Here is an 18,751-nt window from a genome sequence, read left to right on the forward strand (position 1 = left end):
TCCCACAGCCCAGCTGCTGGCACACCACTGCAGCATCGCTCAAGTCCCAGCTGTCATCGCAGATCGTCCCCCACTGCTGGCTGTGAAGCACCTCAACTCTCCCTGCACAGCGAGTGGGGCCATTCACCAGCCGGAGAGGAGGCACTTCTGGAGTACCTGCACAAAAAGCAACCAAAAAGGATAAAGGCACACAAACACACCGCACCTGAACACTGCTGACACATTGTAGGGGACAAGGGCCAAGCAGGGTGTCCCATGGATGAAGAACGGATGGCTAAAGAGGATATTTTGGGTATCCATTCAGGGTTACCCCAAAGTCTGTGTGGCTCTGCACTGCCTGCAGACTGGCAGAAATGTCCCAGTTAGGACTGGGAGTGGGATTTCAGTCTCACAGCCAGTAAGACATACTAATGCATCCCTTCCAAGCAGTCATGTTTCACATGTGGTTTTTTTAATTGCTGCTGATGCTACAGTGACATGGGACCCTGTGCCTGCTCTGTATAAATAGCAATCTGCTGGGCTGAGCTCTGAAATAAAAATCTAATGTTATCTACAGACAAAACCTGTACAAAGGGAGCAATTCAGGAGCCTCCAATTAGGTGTCTTTTCCCATTTGAGATGTGTTGGGGCATCCTTGCCATCCGCTGTCATGTTGGAAAGGTGTGGGTCTCATAGCTCCAGGATCATATCAGCCAGCCCCACGTAGATGTCTGCATACTGTTAGGTGTCTTATATAACATTAGATACCTATGTCCAGGAACATGATGCATGCCCAAATAAACCGAGTCACATACGTGAAGCTTCATAGTGTCCATCAGTGAACAGACTAGCGAATGCCCATATTCCTGAAACTTTCTTTTGACCTTACACATTTTACTCCAGTTACTGCAGTATTCACCATATGTATTCTGGATAATTTGCTAGGAGAAAGCAGATTATGGTAATGTATATTAATAGACACTTAATCTTCCTTGAAAACTCTTATGACTGGTAAAGCCAGCTGAATTGGACAATAAATGGTGTTAAAAAGCATCAGCCAACCCTTTCCTGCGCTGAAGCAGTGTGCCAAATAAAATTAGTCAAAAGAGGAGGTTAAAATTAGGTTTTTAACAAAGGGTCTGTCCTGTCCATAGTTGAGAACCCAGCACTGCATTACAGCATTTCAACCATCTCAGCTGCAGGTGTGTACTTTGCTATGTTCATGGTAGGAGAGATGACTCCTCTTGAAAGAGCACTGAGTTCTCCTGAAGTTTCCCAAAGCTCTTCATGGAAGGAAGGAGGGACTCCAGGAAAGCTCTACTAGCTTCTCACTGTGACATCCCAGAAGTGTAGAAAAGAATGGCTAAAAGTTGAGAAAACAGGATGCCTGATTTTAAAGAAAATAATGGGATTGTTTAGGATTGCCCTGAAAGACTGTTAGACTAGGTTTTTGAGCCTGGATAAAGGTATGTTGGTCTGACCTCATAACTGACCTCACTTTGAGCAGGAGACTGGTGTAGAGACCCCCTGTGGTCCCTTCAACCTGAATTATCCTACGAGCCTCCCAGTTGCTTTAACAAAGCAAGAGGTTTCTTCAGGACTGCAGATTGCAAGAGACACTGAAGAGAAGACTGAAAAAGCACTTAGATACAAGTGCTGTAAAGACACATTCAGTGGTTTCAGGTTTCTAAAATTCTCTGTGAATCCTGAAATGGGACATTTTATTTCTTCTCATGAGAGAATGAAATGGACTTCCCAATCAGCCAGAGACCAAAACTTGCTGACAACACTACTGAGTTTTACCTGTGATCTTCATGTAAAAGTGTAGACTCAGAGGTGACTCTGGCTATATGACACCGCAAGCCTGTACCTCAGCAGGAATGGGATATTTCTGGGACCTGTCCAGCCCTGGAAAAGTCTTGGAGCCTTCAGGAGCTGAGGTATGGGATACAAACCTTGCAGCTATCAGCCTGGGGCTTGCTGATGGTAACTCCATAATTCTGGATCAGCTTCCAGTGGTGACTGCTGACCATGGCCAGGGCCAGAGCACTGCATAAGTTACGCAAGAATGGGTTTATGATTAACAGCACACACTAGGAGCAGCATGAGCTCAGAGAAGACCTTCCACTGAGGGTGAAAATCTTTCCTCCATGTTTTACAACACCATTGAGACTGAGACACAGAGAGGGGTTACCTGAGCACACCACACCAGCATCTTCTCCATGCTTGCAGTTATGGGACCCCCAAGGCTGGGCCCTACACTCAGAGAGGGCAGCTTCGTTCCCTGAGCAATTCACATCGTCCAGCCAGATGGGATCAGGCCCTTGTCCAAAATGAGCTGAACCCAGGGCTGACAGCGCTGTCCCACAGCCCAGCTGCCTGCACACAACGCTGGCTTCAGCTGTATCCCAGCCATCATCACACACGGTTCCCCACTGCTGCCCATGAAACACCTCGATTCTCCCAGCGCAACGATTTGGACCATTCACAAGCCGGATGGGAGCTGCTTCTGCAACACCTGGACCGAAACACAATTGCAAATGTTCGAGGAGCTTTGCATGCCTCAGAGCTCTGTGGAGAGGGCAAAAAACCCTCACAGGGGTCCTGTGCCAAAAAAAGGTTGTGGACATGGATGTTGATCACCAGAGCATGTGAGCTTTGCTACCTAGATGAGCCAGTTTGTACCTGCAGCAGATTACTACTGGAGAGAGCTTCAAGGAGCTGAACTCAGGGCCTGAAGTCTTGGCTCAGGGCCCAGGGTAAGCTGCAGATGCTGCCAGTGCCATGACTGGCTACACAGCACTCCCATTTTCTGCAGAGGTCAGGGATGGCCAGGGCAGCTTGTTCCCGTTGTTTTTCCTTCCCACAGCACCTTCCCAGGAATATTCCCTAGCCACTGTGGCACACGTCTCTCTGTCACGATGCTGTGCTGCTGTGATTTGGAGTGGAGAGTGCTCTTTACCTCATTACTCAACACAACCCTCCCACACACCACCCCACAGCACCTGGGCCTGCCTTCTCCCTGCTTGGCCCATACTGCAGATGGAATTTCAGCTACCTAAACATACATGCCCATTTTGGGAGACAATTTATTCTGCCTGGTTTCCAGCTGCTGCTCCAGAGGAGCACTGGATCCTCTGTCATATTCCCCAGCACCGTGCAGGTGTCTTGGATCCCCTAAGAAATCTAAAATAGCACTGGATTCACTCCTTCTGTATCTCATCTAAGAGCAACATCATGGTAAAACATGTTCCCTAAGGCCACAGAAAACCCTTCCTGAAACATAGTCCCCATTGCACCCCACATTACATGGCATAACAGTACCTGAGCAGACCACACCAGCATCTTCTCCATGGTTACAGTTGTGGTCTCCCCAAGACCGTGCCCGGCAATCAGAGAGGGCAGCTTCAGCCCATGCACAGTTCACATCATCCAGCCAAATTTGGCCAGTTCCTTGTCCAAACCGAGCAGAGCCAGGGGCTGAGACCACTGTCCCACAGCCCAGCTGCCTGCACACGACTTGAGCATCTGTCAAATCCCAGCTGTCGTCGCAGATGGTCCCCCACTGCTGCTCATGAAACACCTCGACTCTCCCAGAGCAGAAATTCAAACCACCCACCAGTCGGATTGGGGCTGGTTCTGGAACACCTGAACCAGAAAGGTAAGACCAGGTAAGTTTTATTCTGGCAAACACATTCCTGCTAGCCATGTCAGCAGGCACAACATGTACCCAATGGCTTAGTACAACTGACAAGGACAAGCAGCATGGAGAAAGAAAGTTCAACACGGTTGTTCTCCCTCCTCTTGTCCCAAAAGTCAAGGAAAGGTGCTGTCCAAAACCAAGGACTTCTTTCCCCCTCCGTCTTTGACTAGAAAGATACCTGTGCTCAGACAGCAAATGCAGGTAACTTTACTGACCAAGGGAAAAGACTTTAGCAAGGAAGAACTCTTTAGGAGAACAGTGAGAAAACTTCCGTATGATTCATCTCAGCTAGACTTGGAGCCCTTAAGCATAAACTTCCAGGGGCTGATTGGCTTTCCTGAGCATTGGTACCTGGTGTCATCTGAGATGCCCAGGGAATCTCAGACATTCCCAATGGGGTTGGCAGACTTGATGCAGGACTCAAGGGAGATTGGTGCCGTTCTGGATCTGCAGTTAGAGACTGGGTGGGATATAGTGGGACACCTCAGATGACACTAGACACCTGTGTTTAGGCAACTGAACCTCAGTTTTACAACTCTGCTGAGGACCCTCGGTACCCTTTATAGTCAATGGAAGGAAATGAACACTGTTGGGTTGCAACTTCTTTAATCTGCTTTGGACATCTGCATCAGGATAGGCCAAATCCTGCCATTGACTGCACTGACTCAGTCCTCACTGGCTGCAAAGGGGCAGCAGGATGTTTAATTCAGAGACAGACATCTGTGTTTAGTCAGTGAATCCACAGGGTGTTTTGAAGATGTGGGCAAGTAAGCAGAGGAAAGCAGTTTATCTCCTGCAAGGGCAAGGCAAATGTTCACCACTTCTGGGAGGTTGTGATGGATGCATTTGACTCCTAGCCGTACTTTGGTTCAGGCTGACTAAGGAGCAACACGCCTCACACCCTTGTGGTGAACTTGCAAGCTGGAAAGCCCCTGGCTCATGTACAAGCGAGTGAAGGTGCCTGGGAAAAATATTTCAAAAGGTGGTTTCGAAACTAAAAAATGCAAGATAACTGAAGTGCAGAACAGGATACCAGAGCTAAGATTAAGACATCTATCTTGCTTATACTATTGACTAGCAGCCAACTACTTCACTCTATAAATATTACCATCAGGATGGTCCCAATTTGAGCTCTCCGTGAACTGCAGCTGGACTGCAGGCCAGGTGACTCTCCCCTTGAGCAGGGACCCCTCTCAAGGTTAGAGATTCCTTACCTGAGATTGAGATCCTTCCTTACTCCCTTACCTGCGACAGATCCTTGGTAAGTGACTGATAGCATGCTGAATTAATACTAATGAAACATTACTAATCCATGTAGCTACTCAATATTATTATAAACATTGTATGCATCATTCCATTAGACATAAACTGTTGACCAAGTCTGAGACTAAGATTGGATCCAACTGCATCTAGGCTCCAGAAGGAGTTTAGAAAGCAAGGGGTCCACTCTGAACATCGTGACTCAACGGGAGGGTCCTCCTTACTCTTTGCGTCTCCAGTCTCTGCGTGCATCATTCTAACTTGCTTCTAACTCAATTTTCCTTTGTATGTTTCTTTCATGCAGTAATTAATAAGGTGACCCTTGTCATCAAACTTATTGAACCTTGTCAAATCACTGTTAAACTTTGTTAAATTCCATCAAACTTATTGAACTCTGTCAAATTATTATTTTACCTCAATAAAACATATTGCTGCTTCTCTCTTTTGAGTGAGGTTCATTCCACTCATCCGTGACAGAGGTAAAATGATCATATAGAGGATGAAGAAGAACAAATTAAGTTACAAGTCTTCACAAAGGGATTTAAGGGATATAAGGGATTGAGAGTGACACTCTACAGTGTCATGCTGTCCTAAGAAAGGCATGGGCATGTATAAATGGGAGTGCTGACTACAAGTTATGCAAACCAAGCCTTCAGAGCTACTCAGCACTGGCAAAGCCTCAGCTGTCATAACAGACTAAAAGACATATGCCCAACAGTTAAGGAAAAAACAGAGAAGAACGACAGGAATGAGAAGAAGCTTAAAAATGTGTCTCAAGAGGGAGATGGGAAGAGGCTGAGGAAATGGAAAAGGGACATAACAGTATGGTAGATGCAAAGAATCAATGGTAGTAATGTGCACTGCAAAGAGACAAGAGGCTGTAGAATAAATTCCAGGTAATGATAGTGAGCTCAGGGTTTCCTTCTAGTGGCAATAAAGTGCAGTGCTGCAATACTTTGAGGAAATTTGTCTCAACTGTGGAGGTTTCAGAGAAGACACTGGAGAAACATTGGTGAAAAAAGGTCTCGTGAAGATGGTTCTACCAAGTGAGGGAGGAGGAGAGGTACATTAAGTCGGTTTCTGCAAGTTTTTTTAATATTCTTGTCCGGAAGAGAAAAGAGAGAGAAAAATGGAGAGTGTATCTTGACTTTTCAAATGTGGTAAGTTCATTGGGATTGTCACTGGTGGCAGCAGAAGGGTTCGAGTGACTCTACACCCTCTGTAACAGGGTGAATCACACCAGTCCTGCAATGCCACCAGGTTTACTGGTAACTCACCTGGGAAAGAGTCCCAAATTTAAATTCTTCTGCACAGCCAGCAGCAGGCTGGACTGCAGTATCACAGTGTCATGATTAGCTTCTGAATGGGAAGGAGAGGGGAATACAGATGATTTACCCACATCCCTGTTTGAAGCACTTTCTCTATACAGTACTATGGTTTTAGAGTCATAAGATGGGAAGAGGGTACCCTAGGGCATTTCAAACTTCCCTCCACATACCCCAAAAGTCGAGCAGCTGATGACACAGATGAGACTTACCCAAGCACACAACACCAGCATCTTCTCCATGCCTACAGTTATGGGCTCCCCATAGAGTGGTCTCACATTTGGAGAGGGCAGTTTCAGTCCCTGTGCAGTTCACATCATCCAACCAGATAGGGCCAGATCCTTCTCCAAAATAAACAGAGACCGGAGCAGACAGTGCTCTCCCACAGCCCAGCTGTCGGCAAACAACTTCAGCATCACTTATATCCCAGCTGTCATCACATACCGTTCCCCACTGCTGGCCATAAAAAACTTCAACTCTCCCACTGCAACGATTTGGTCCATTCATTAACCGCAGTGGAGCTATTCTTGGTATATCTGAAGAAAAAAATAAGGGCAGGCATATACATTAAGTTGCCATTTACCAGATTAAAAATAAGATAAAATGTGTGTGAGCCTAATGACATCCAGGATGCATTTATCCAGTTGCATAAAGCTGGTATATCTTCCCCAGTTCTTGTATTCAGAGATAAGTGGACAACAGACAGCATACCGTATTCTGCAGAATATAAATTAGAAATCCAAGCCGAGGAAAGCTTCTGTTTACAGAAACAGCTACACACACGCCAAAAAAAAAAGAGAAGAATTTGTAACAGGTCTCCACTATGATGAAAGAGAGCTCACAATCCAGATTCAGGATACTTCAAGACAGATCCTGCTGCTGAGGTGGTACATGTGTACCCCTCTTGGAAACAGAAAACCTTCCCCATCATACAGACAGACACAGAGAGGGGTTACCTGAGCACACCACACCAGCATCTTCTCCATGCTTGCAGTTATGGGACCCCCAAGGCTGGGCCCTACACTCAGAGAGGGCAGCTTCGTTCCCTGAGCAATTCACATCGTCCAGCCAGATGGGATCAGGCCCTTGTCCAAAATGAGCTGAACCCAGGGCTGACAGCGCTGTCCCACAGCCCAGCTGCCTGCACACAACGCTGGCTTCAGCTGTATCCCAGCCATCATCACACACGGTTCCCCACTGCTGCCCATGAAACACCTCGATTCTCCCAGCGCAACGATTTGGACCATTCACGAGCCGGATGGGATCCGCTTCTGCAACACCTGGACCGAAACACAATTGGAAATGTTCGAGGAGCTTTGCATGCCTCAGAGCTCTGTGGAGAGGGCAAAACCCCCTCCTTTCAGGGGTCTGGAAGCCAACAGGGCTTGGGTGCATGATGTGTAAAGTGGCACTAGATGCCTATCATCTCACAGCTTGATCCCACATCCTTGGCTGGAGTTTTTGCAATAAATCAATCACCTGCAACGTGATCATAGATGAGCACCCAGGTTACTTCCCTAACAGCAGAGCACTGAAATGGGGAGGAGGGAACAGAGCACTGGTGGAAACACTGCATTTGAGAGTGCTGAGTCCCCAGGACAAGCTGAGCCTCTACAAGCCTGGCCATCAAGACTGGCCAACAAAGTCGGCAGCACCCTAATCCCCATGAGAGGTCCAGGGCCGCTGGCACCCTTCAGGCCATCAAATACAAATACAGGCTCTCCCTCATATCCCACATTTCATGACATGCATTAGTGGTACCTGAGCACTCCACACTAGCATCCTCTCCGTGGTTACAGTTGTGGTCTCCCCAAGGCCTCGCCCGGCACTCAATGAGGGTGGTTTCAGCCCCTGCACAGTTCACATCATCCAGCCAAATTTGGCCAGTTCCTTGTCCAAACTGGGCAGAGCCAAGGGCTGAGACCGCTGTCCCACAGCCCAGCTGCCTGCACACCACTTGAGCATCTGTCAAATCCCAGCTGTCATCACAGACGGTCCCCCACTGCTGCTCATGAAACACCTCGACTCTGCCAGAGCAGTTGCTCGAACCGTTCACCAGCCGGACTGGAAGCAGCTCAGCAAATCCTGTATTGAGAAATAATAAAGACCTCAATTCTCTGTTGTATTTTGGTCTGTGCTGACAGGGTAGAGCACTGTGCTGTTCACTCCTGGATTGCATCAGTCTGGCATAGACAGACATTGCTCTTTTTTTCATATCAGCTCAGCAGATCCTTGCAGCAATTTCAGTCCCTTAGAGCAGTGGTCTCCAGTGGACCTCTCTTGTGAACTAGTCCCTCCTAAAATCAGCCAGCTGTCTTTGAACCTTTATCTCACCAGAAGATTACAGTTATGCCTGCAGCCTGTTATTGTGGTGGACCAGACTAGGGGGAGTAGCACTGGGCTGGCCAGCTGAGCTGGGAAGGGATAGGGACCTGTGGACTAACACTGGTCCAGGAGCAGCGGGTTACCTTATGATCTAGGCTGTGTTAAGGAGTCTTAGCATCTGGGATCAGAATTTTGGTAAAGCAGAAAGAGTTGATTGAGGACTGCTAATATCAGGTGCTGAAATTTTCTAGCTCTGGTGTTGGTGAACATCAGGTATCTGGTGCTGGGGACTGTGAGACAGGCCAGACAAATCTCGCTGGAGATGCCTGTTTCCTTCACAGATGTGAAGTCAACCCACACTGTTAGATTTAACATATGCATTTTTCACATCTGCGTTCTGAGGTAGATGTGAAATACCTCCTCCTCAGACTAGGCAGCTGCTCAGGATGGAAACTGCTCAGGACTGGCTGAGCAGAGCAGAAGACTGGAAGACCTACGGGCATCCCTGACAGATGTATTTTTGTGAATCAGTGTGAAGGAAGAGGAACCAGAGAAAGAAGAATGGTAGCATTTGAGACTCAGAGCTGTCACGCATGGATGGACTGGGCAGTAGCTGACTTAATCAGCAAGAAGATCCTTCCTACTCCATGTGCTCTTCTCTGTTGCACTACAAGAAGCACAAAATTATTGTGTTGAAGAGTAGCTGAGCTGAGAAAACACCCCAAAATGAGTGTTTCCTCCATCTGCTCTAGCAAACTGGCCTCCAGAAGCAATCAATGAAAAAGACTTAAATGAGAAAAGAGAGGTCAGAATTGTTGATAGGTTTAGACACATCTTTTTCTGAAGCACTTTTGAAGCACTCTGTGTCACTTTCTTTGGAAGACCTATTTGTGCTGAAGGACCTGGGCTTCAGGATCTGTCTGAAAGGATTGCCCACAAACAGCTTCCCCCATGACGTGCCATGAGTGATGGGTACCTGTACAAACCACCCCGGCATCTTCTCTGTGCCCACAGTTATGGCTTCCCCAAGGAGTGGCTCTGCACTGGGAGAGAGCAGCTTCTGTTCCTGTGCAGCTGACATTATCAAGCCAAATGGGGCCAGATCCTTGCCCAAAGTAAGCCCCATGGGTAGCCGATAAGGCCTTCCCACAGCCCAGCTGCCTGCACACCACTTCTGCCTCGACCAAGTCCCACTTATCATCACACACAGTTCCCCAGTGCTGGCCATAAAACACCTCGACTCTCCCAGAGCAGTGGGTCAATCCATCCACTAATCGAAGTGGGGCAGGTTCTGCAAAGCCTACAGGGAAAAAAAAGAAAAAAAACCCAATAAAGTATCTGGTGGATCTGTGGTCCACCTGGCAATGAACTTAGCATCTCTCACAGTTTTGCATGGGAAAAATTGCATAAAGAGGCAACACAAGCACTTCCTCCACCATCACAATGTTAGCTGCTCAGCAATGGTTTTTACAAACTAAAATATACTTTGGATGGCAGAAGTCCCCAGTCTGATATACAAGATATACAAGCCCCAGTCTTGTTTAAATATGGATGTCCAGTGCTTTTAACATGCTCTAGCATCTGTCTGCCATTGCAAGGGGTTTCAGGTCTGCTGTATGTCTTGCCGCCAGCCCCTTATAGATGTCCCAGCTCCCTTAACACACACCAGAGGTGCTAGATACCTAGAGATGCCAGAATCACTCTCATACTCTCTATCTCTATCCACCTCTCAGCTTCATGTTAATGCTGTTTTTACCCACAAGTCAATGAACAAAATGTGGATTTCTCAATATATTAAGACCCTACAAACTTTGCAAAACTTTGTACGTGTGTACAGAGGAAAGGCACTAATTAGCACCCCATTACAGGAAAGGCAGGTGGAAACCAACTCTTCTCCTTCCAGTGTTGTCCAAGCAATCAGCACATTCATAATAACTGGCCCACCAGCAAATGCCTAATGGTAATCCAGCTATGGCATATGCTGCCTCTTGCTTGACCAGACAGCTGGTGAACTGGGAAGGAGTGGGTGGCTCTGGGAATCATGAAAGGAGACTTGGAGGTGTAACCTTGGGGCTCCAGTTACATGGAAGGACCTGATACTAATGCATTGGGAGGGACAATGCGGGCCATGGGAAGAACCTCACTCAATGCAAGATTTTTTTGGGAACTTCAGAAGGAACTATGTCTACTGGCATGAGGGTGAGGTGGCGCGGCTGCCAAAGCCACTGCTTTCTGCAGTGAGAGAGGAGGGTCTGCCAAGGCATCCACTGGCCACGTGCAAGGGGAGCCCTACAAGTAATTCCTGCAGCACCACTGTCTTTTACCAGTGGCTCATGTGGTGGTGGTTTTTAATTAAGGAGAAGAGGCAAGACCACTTTAGGGCTTAACAGTATGAATCGCTTTTTATCTTACAGTTCTCTTGGGTGTTGGGGTCAGTGCTGCTCAAAAGGGAACAGGGCCTCCTATAGCACCTCCAGCATCTCTCCACATCCCACAAAACCCACTCGTGTCATGCAGAGTGGGATTTACCTGAGCACACAACACCAGCATCTTCTCCGTGCACACAGTTATGGCTTCCCCAAGGTTTTGCACTGCACTGGGAGAGGGCAGCTTCGGTGCCTTTGCAGATCACATCATCAAGCCAAATGGGGTCAGGACCTCCCCCAAAGTAAGCTGAGGAAGGAGCAGACAAAGCGGTCCCGCAGCCCAGCTGCCGGCATACAACTTCAGCATTAATTATATCCCAGTTGTCATCACAGACAGTTCCCCATTGCTGGCTGTAAAGCACCTCCACTCTCCCAGCACAGCGACTTGAACCATTCACTAGTTGCAGCTTAACTGCTTCTTTAATTTCTGCATTAAAAAAAGAAAAAAAAAATCAACAAAAACAGGGTCAGGGATTGCACATGGAAAGATTGCCTAGAGATCAAAGGTGAGGAAAGATCTGCACTAGTACTGGCCAGGGTTTGACAAGGTGAAGGCTGATGAGTATCAAGTTCTGTATCTGCCTCTGTGGTTTCAGAGCTCAGAATCAGAGAGATAAATATCATAGGTTGGGAATCCCGTATGAAACAGGACTGTGCAATTCCCCCTGTGATGTTACTCCAGGGGTAGGGACTGGCTACAGATCAAGAGACCCACATGTCTTATAGACCTGTTGGTGTCTTCATGTGAGGTGGGTGTTGAAATTCTAGTTAGTCAATGACATTTGTGGAGCTGCTCAGCTGGCCAAATACTGGAATTTGATTCAATTGCCCAAATAAGCATTCAGCAGCACATGTGATGCCATAGGTATTCCCCCAGACTCCTGCTCTGTAGGGTCTCCCTTAGGACCAGTGTCTCATCTGCCATGTTGTGTCAAATGCCCCAGGACATCTCTAATTGCACTTGGCAACTCTGTGTAGGGAACTCACTCCACCCTAGATCTCCATTGCTTGCAACAGGAAGACACCCAGCCCAAGTGGTGACACCTGCATTTAGACATATATATGTCTGAGTCTTAACATGGAGCTGAATCCCATTCCAGATCCAACTACGGGGATGTGCATTTGGAAATTTGACTTGTTGTTCAGTGCTGAGTGGAGCAGTGTTTGGGAAATACTGACCTGAAAGAGGGCAATGGGCAGCCTGTCAACATCCCAATCCCCTTTCTACCTCCTGGGGTCCATGGCCCACTTGATGAAGATTTACTCCCCAGTTAACCATGATGTAGAGGGCTAGGGAACACATTCAAGCCTTCCCCACCCAGTTCCTGGAGCTCAGCACATTCATCACAGCATCATTAGCATCATGCTGTGATGTCCAAGTTAGGACTGGCTCACAGACAAGTGACCCACAATTGAATTTCTCATCCCAGTCCCAGTCTGGAGAATAAACACATCCACCAGGAGAGAGTATTGTCACAAAATACAAATGGAAAGAGGCCATGTAAATGCTCAACTTCCATGGCATATTTCAGCCATGAAATATGTGCATGGAGAGTACGTGAATCCAGGTGGGGATCCTTCAGTCTCCTTGCCTATTAACTTCATGGTGATGGCGTAAGAGGCAAGAATAATGTGGATCAGGGAAAAACCCCCACGATCTCTGTTCTGCCCCAGTAACAGAACAAGCACAAACACCACCACCCCCCCACACACTGTTTTACTGGTAGAACTGAACCGGATAACGTTGTCCTTGGCATGGTACAGGTCAGTGCCTGAAGCAGCCATCTCCATCCTGCACCCTAAGGGTAGAACTGATGGAGAAATAAAATTTTGCAAACAGCCTTAAAAACCTCCCTCTACATAGCACAGCCTCCTGGGGTCACACGGGGAAGGGCATAAACATGAGTTACCTGAGCACACAACGCCTGCGTCTTCTCCATGATTGCAGTTATGCTCTCCCCAGGGTCTGGTCCTGCAGGCAGAAAGGTCAGCTTCTGTACCGGTGCAGTTCATGTCATCCAGCCAGATACGACCACTTCCTTGACCAAAGTGGGCCGAGCCAGGGGCTGACAGTGCTTCCCCACAGTCCAACTGCCTGCATACGACCATGGCATCGGACAGATCCCAGCTATCATCACAGACGGTTCCCCACTGCTGTTTCCAAAGCACCTCGAGCCGCCCTGCGCAGCAGCTGGGGCCACTCACAAGTCTGATGGGAGCTGAGTTGGCCACACCTGAATCCCAAAACAAGCCAAGGTAGAAAATGGGCATGAGCCAGGTTTTGGCTGATGGTGGAGAACGTAACATTTTGCTCTTGCAGGAATAATGCCATTTTGGGTCTGTCTGGGGAAGGATTGCTGAAATGCTCACCACTTTTTTTCCAGCAAGAACATTATAAGAAAAGCTTGCTGGCTAATTAGTGGTGTAAATTTCTTGCACAGGTGGTGTTAGGACCTCTAACACATCTCTGCATCTCTACAAGCAGCTGCAAGATCTCAGTCATCTAGGACAGTTCTGGTCATGGGTTTCCTACTAATATGGCCCTCCCAGACACATGGCAAATATGCAAAACCTCGGATGAGAACCAATCATTTCCAGCCATGGAACAGTCCCAACATACCCTCCGACAGGGTGTGTGACAGCTCCACAACACAGAAACCCTAGACTGTACCCTGCACACAGTCAGGAAGACGAGACGAAAACCTCAGATTATGGTCCTTAGGAACATGGAGGTCCCAGAGTAAGTGCCTCCACACAACCTGAGCTGCTGTAGCGCCAAGGGTCTCAGATCATCCCTCCCCACCCTCATTGTGCAGCTCCCTGCTCCATGCACAAGACCATGAACATTCTTCCTGAGGTCTGCCACTCTCCCTGTGTTGTGCAAGTTATGGAAGGAAGCTTTCAGGTCACTTCTCTGGGTCCAAATTAGGATATCCACATCCTTGTCCAAAACGCTTGTCAGAACTTTGCTATCCAGAGCTTGCTCACCTGGTGCCATGTGGAGCAGTTTGTTCACCTAAATTAAGGTTTCTAGTGCCCTTTGTAGACCTGCACCCTCCAGAGCAGTAGTTGGAGGTCAGGACTGAGAAACTAGGGCAACTCAAATGGCTCTAGGCACTTACATTAAGACAACTGCCTACAGTCCATAGGGTAGGATTGACCTCCCGGCTGCTGACAGTTGCACTGTTGTCCATGCTAAACAACTGGACTCCCATACAATGCAGAAAATAAAGTATTTCCAGTCAGCATCCATCCATAAGGGAGGAAGACTTGAGGTAGAGAAGGGCCTCTTTCTCTTTATGGGTATAAGGAAAATCCAGGCTACTGTTGGAATCTAAGCCTGGAAGAAGATGCCAAAGATCCCTCCTGATTCAGAAAGGCCCTGTCAGATGCTTAAACTGTGTCTACATCTTTGGTCCTGGGTGCTGCTCCCCACGGCCTTGATATATGAGAGGCTTTAGAGCAAGGGTTGGCACCTAAGGCTTGCCAGGTCCACTCTTCTATGCTGTTGGAAAGCACAGATATTTTTCTAACAAACTTGAAATTCCCAGATCATCCTCCTTGATCATTTGCAGATCTGGCAGAGCCTTTACTTCATCCAAGCCTGTGAAACAGCCTCAACTTGTACCAGGTTTTGTTAAAAACCAACATCACTGTCTCAGGATAATCCTTATCCAATTCTTTTACTACTTTTTGGTTTAAGTTATTGGATTATCCTGATTTGCAGGATATAAATGCAGCTGCATTAAGCACTGACTCTGACAGGGAGGCAACAGAGGTCTCCTATGCTTATTCACTCTTAGGTCCTGGTTCCAACAGGCTGTGACTCTAGGGTGGAGGAAAAAAACAGGACTACATTCTGGATTACATGGATCAATCAAAGGAAGCTCTCTTTATGCTTGCATTTGTTTGTTCCCAGGGTTTGTCTCTGTATGTTTGCATTGTTAATGCCTCTAAATCTCTAGGTGACTTTTGGAAGCCAAATTATCATCTCTACTACTGTCTTCTCTTGTTTCAGAAACGTAAAGCCCTTTTCCAGTGCCAGGAGTTAAAAGCCAAGCTTCCTGGACCTTCAGTCCTTTATTCCAGCCATGAAACACATTTTCCTTGCCAAGACTGGGGATATGAGAGGGGTCAATCCATTATGAGTCCCATTTATCTGGCCGTATCTAGAACCCTGTTCTCCAGGAGCAAAGGAGAAAACTTACCCCAAAGACATGCCAAGAAGAAGAGCACAGTTTCCATCCTGGTTCGAGGGAAGGCAGCCAGGTTCCCACTGCGGGCATCTCTGGGTCGGAGAGGATTTCCTGGTGGTCCCATGGTAGCAGCAGAGACCTTATACAATCCAGGTCCTGAAGGCTGGGTTGGCAGGGTAGAGCAGGAAGGTTGTCCTTGTAGGAGAGACAGAGTCAGTGGCTGGCTGGGGAGGCAGGAGAGAAGGCAGTAAGGACCAAGACGGGAGGTAGATGACAAATACTCCTTACCTTGACTCCTCCCCTTAATTGGTCTCTCCCCCTTCACCCTCCAGTGCTGGCCCCTTCCCTCCTGTTCCTTGCATCTCCCTATGCTACTTCCCTGCTCTCATGCTCTTCTGTACATCAACCTATTAAGGGAAAATAACCCCTGCTAGAAAGCACTGAATCTTTTCTTCTCTGTTGTTGTTTTGGCAAAAAGCAAACTGTTTCTGGCACTTCTAAAACTGCCATTCTCCTGGCAGGACTAGCTTATGAACAGGCAGTGCCCTAGGAAGACTTCTTGGAGAAGGCAGGAGTGATCTCTGTGTCTGCCTGTTCCTCTGACTCTTAAATGTTGTTTAGGAATGGGGAGCATATGGAAAACAAGAAAACACTTTTTTTTTTATTGTGAGGGTGGTCAAACACAGGAACAGGCTGCCCACAGAGGCTGCAGAGTCTCCATCCTTGGAGATACCCAAAACCTGACTTGATATTGTCCTTGACAACCTGCTCTAGCTGACCCTGCTTGAGCAGGGGGCTGGACTAGATGAGGAAGGAGAGGTCCCTTCCCACCTCAGCGACTCTGTGGATTAACTCCTGCCTGAACTGGGGGACAGTGAAATGCAGTCTCCATATAGTGGTGTGTCCTGGGTAGGGAAGGGTCTCAGGAAATGGATGGGGCCATTCGTGAAGTCACTGTAAACCACTTGCAATAATGAGAACTTCAGAATCAAAGAGTGCAATGCAAGACATTGTCCCAGGACAGGGACACAGCATGTGCAAGTAGGAGGCTGAAGGAGGGAGCAGAAGATAAACATGGCCTCTGGAGAGAAACAGCTTGCAAGGAGTCTGCTTAACATCAGCTTGGATAAATAACACTAGTGAACCTACATTTCTGGTATTTAATACTGGTGATTAAAATAATGTTTGTCTTCAGAAAAACTTTGTTAGCCTGCATTTTCAGGACTATGTCTTCTTCCCTTAGAGAAGTGATTTTCACTGGTGCACTCCTGGGGAAAAGCACACTTTCTGAGAGCTACAGGGCGAAACTCACAGTCACCAGTTCAAATTCAGAATGATGAAGATGCTTTTGATGCCATCAACCAGTTATTTTCATGGACACAGATTATGGATGAATTTTTGGACATCTGTGATGGTATGATTGGCCTTGACTCTAGAAGATGTCCAAGATGAACATTTGGAGGTATGAAGAACAATATAAGGTGCAGGGCCTGTCTGATTGCCTTGTTATCTATCCTGCCCCTGTAAAGAAGCTTTTGGCTCTGTCATCTTTACTGCTGACCTTCAAGTGATCCTAAGCTGCTATTTCATCATCCTTTGCCTTCTATTCTTCAGAAGAAACAAACCCAACTTATTTATCACGTGCTCTAGGTGCCTGGCCATCTTGGTAGCTCTTACCTTTGAGCCAAACCATGGCACAGACCAAGGCTGAAAGCAGAAACTCTTTGGATCATAGCAGATATTCAGGTCATTCAATTTATTTGGTCTTTCCTATTTTTCTTCCCCCTCTCTGCATTATGGGAGTGTAGAAGACTCCTAGATGGACGAGGAAGCACATTTTGAGTCATATTTGCACAGGAAAAGTGTCAAGAGGTGAATATTACTGAATCATATGCCATGAAGAAAATTGAGCAGATGAGCTGGCAACTGGAAAGAAAGGCTTGGAACAGAGCAGGCTGCAAGAGGGGCAGAGACCATAAGCCAAGAGGAGAGATCCCATGAGATATTGGAGCAACAATGAACAAATCTTATCTCCTGTGGACAAAATATCAGCAACACCTTCTATGTCTCTGAAGGGAGCCACTGAGTCCTCATGCCCAGATCTTTGTCAGAGGTGCCAATTAGTCTCCCTGCTCTGCCTTAGTATTTCACAATTTCAAGGAAGATATGTCTTTTTCAAGTAGCCATTGTTCCTTCAGCTTGCGTTCTGAGCCTACTATTTACTATTTGCTTCAACTTCAATTGGCTTTGTAGTTCCTTGTTTACCCTTCAATCCTATTCCTATTGACCTTTAATATAACCCTATATATCTTCTTTGTCCCCACTTACTGGAAACAATAGACCTTTGGCCAAGTAGTCGAGCAGCTCTGCATTCCTCTGCTCCTACATCTCCCTCTGCTTTTGAAATCATCCTGCCTTGGCTTATTTACCATCCCTGTATTTGGAGGAGGGGAGTCTGCTGCATTGCTCTTTCCTGAAGTCTTCTCAGGAGCATGTAGCATAATTTGTTCATGCAAAGCCATGCTGCAGCATTGACGTAAATCTTCAGCGTTAACAGGATGGGAAAGAAAAGAACATTGTGCTAGGTGCAGGATGAGCTACGTGTGGCTTGAATGCAAGTGTTCAAACAGGGCACACAGACATTTGGAGCACAGCACGTGAGTGAAGGCATCTGACTATAGTGAATAAGAACAGGGCTGTTCTCTAAAGGAAGAAAAGACAGGAGCTGAGGGCAGCCACCACACAGGCAAACCAATGACCTCACCCACAGGGAACAATCCCGCAGCACCGGAAGAGCAGAGAAGGATAATAAGAGCAATGGAACCTACCAACGGGACAATAATCATAAGGTGAAGACAAGGTAATGAGCCAGCTCCAAGGTCAAGTCAGGAAATCCAAGCAACAACTCAGGAACAAGGCTGGGAACAGGCACGCCCACATCAGACCTCAAGTAAGGATTGAATTTCTAACCGTGAGCTTAAATGGAGCCCCTGGCCAGAGCGCGTGGGTGGAGGCTCCAGGCATGGGTGTGGGTGTTAGTGTAGGCTCCAGGGTCTGGCAATTAAGGGCTATTAATGAACTCAGCATCCTGACAATAGAAGAGGGGAAAAAAATTGGTCCTAACTTTAGTGGGTTTAGAGAATATTTTGCAGTTTTATATCTCTCTCTTTATGTCTTAGCTCCTGACCTGCTGGTCATTGGGCATGAGCAGGTGTGCAATAAAGGTGGCCTAGTCTTCACAGCTAACAGGGCTAGTAGACTTCCTTTTAGTCAGGTCATCTTCTGACTGTGACATTGCTCAAGTCTTCAACATGGATGTGTCAACCGCACTGACAAAAATGGAAGGCATTGCTGCCTGCCCCAGAACAACTTTCCCTCTCTAGACAGCGTCTTGCTAAGCCTGGACCCATCTCCTGGTGTCTCTGGCTGCCTCTGTAAGGAAGTAAGGCTGTCATTAATTACAAGAAATACTTTGGCACCTTCACAACTGCAAGGAGCTGAGCTTCCCTGCGGGCTCTGTGGAGGCTCGGGGGGTAC

General features: G+C 47.3%; 1 protein-coding gene across 1 annotated transcript; it reads right to left on the bottom strand.

Annotated features, from left to right (window-relative positions):
* Positions 1-123: 123 nt before the first annotated feature.
* Positions 124-15,338, bottom strand: LOC140644631 (scavenger receptor cysteine-rich domain-containing protein DMBT1-like). Its single transcript, XM_072847652.1, has 12 exons — positions 15,227-15,338; positions 12,920-13,252; positions 11,122-11,433; positions 9,569-9,883; positions 8,029-8,352; positions 7,221-7,547; positions 6,485-6,806; positions 3,304-3,638; positions 2,885-2,890; positions 2,101-2,497; positions 1,935-2,028; positions 124-156 (listed from the first exon to the last, which is right to left on the bottom strand). Exons 1-12 carry the CDS (start codon positions 15,336-15,338, stop codon positions 124-126), a joined length of 2,910 nt encoding a protein of 969 aa, XP_072703753.1.
* Positions 15,339-18,751: the final 3,413 nt, after the last annotated feature.

This window comes from Ciconia boyciana, chromosome 28, assembly GCF_034638445.1.
Source record: "Ciconia boyciana chromosome 28, ASM3463844v1, whole genome shotgun sequence".
Lineage (NCBI taxonomy): Eukaryota > Metazoa > Chordata > Aves > Ciconiiformes > Ciconiidae > Ciconia > Ciconia boyciana.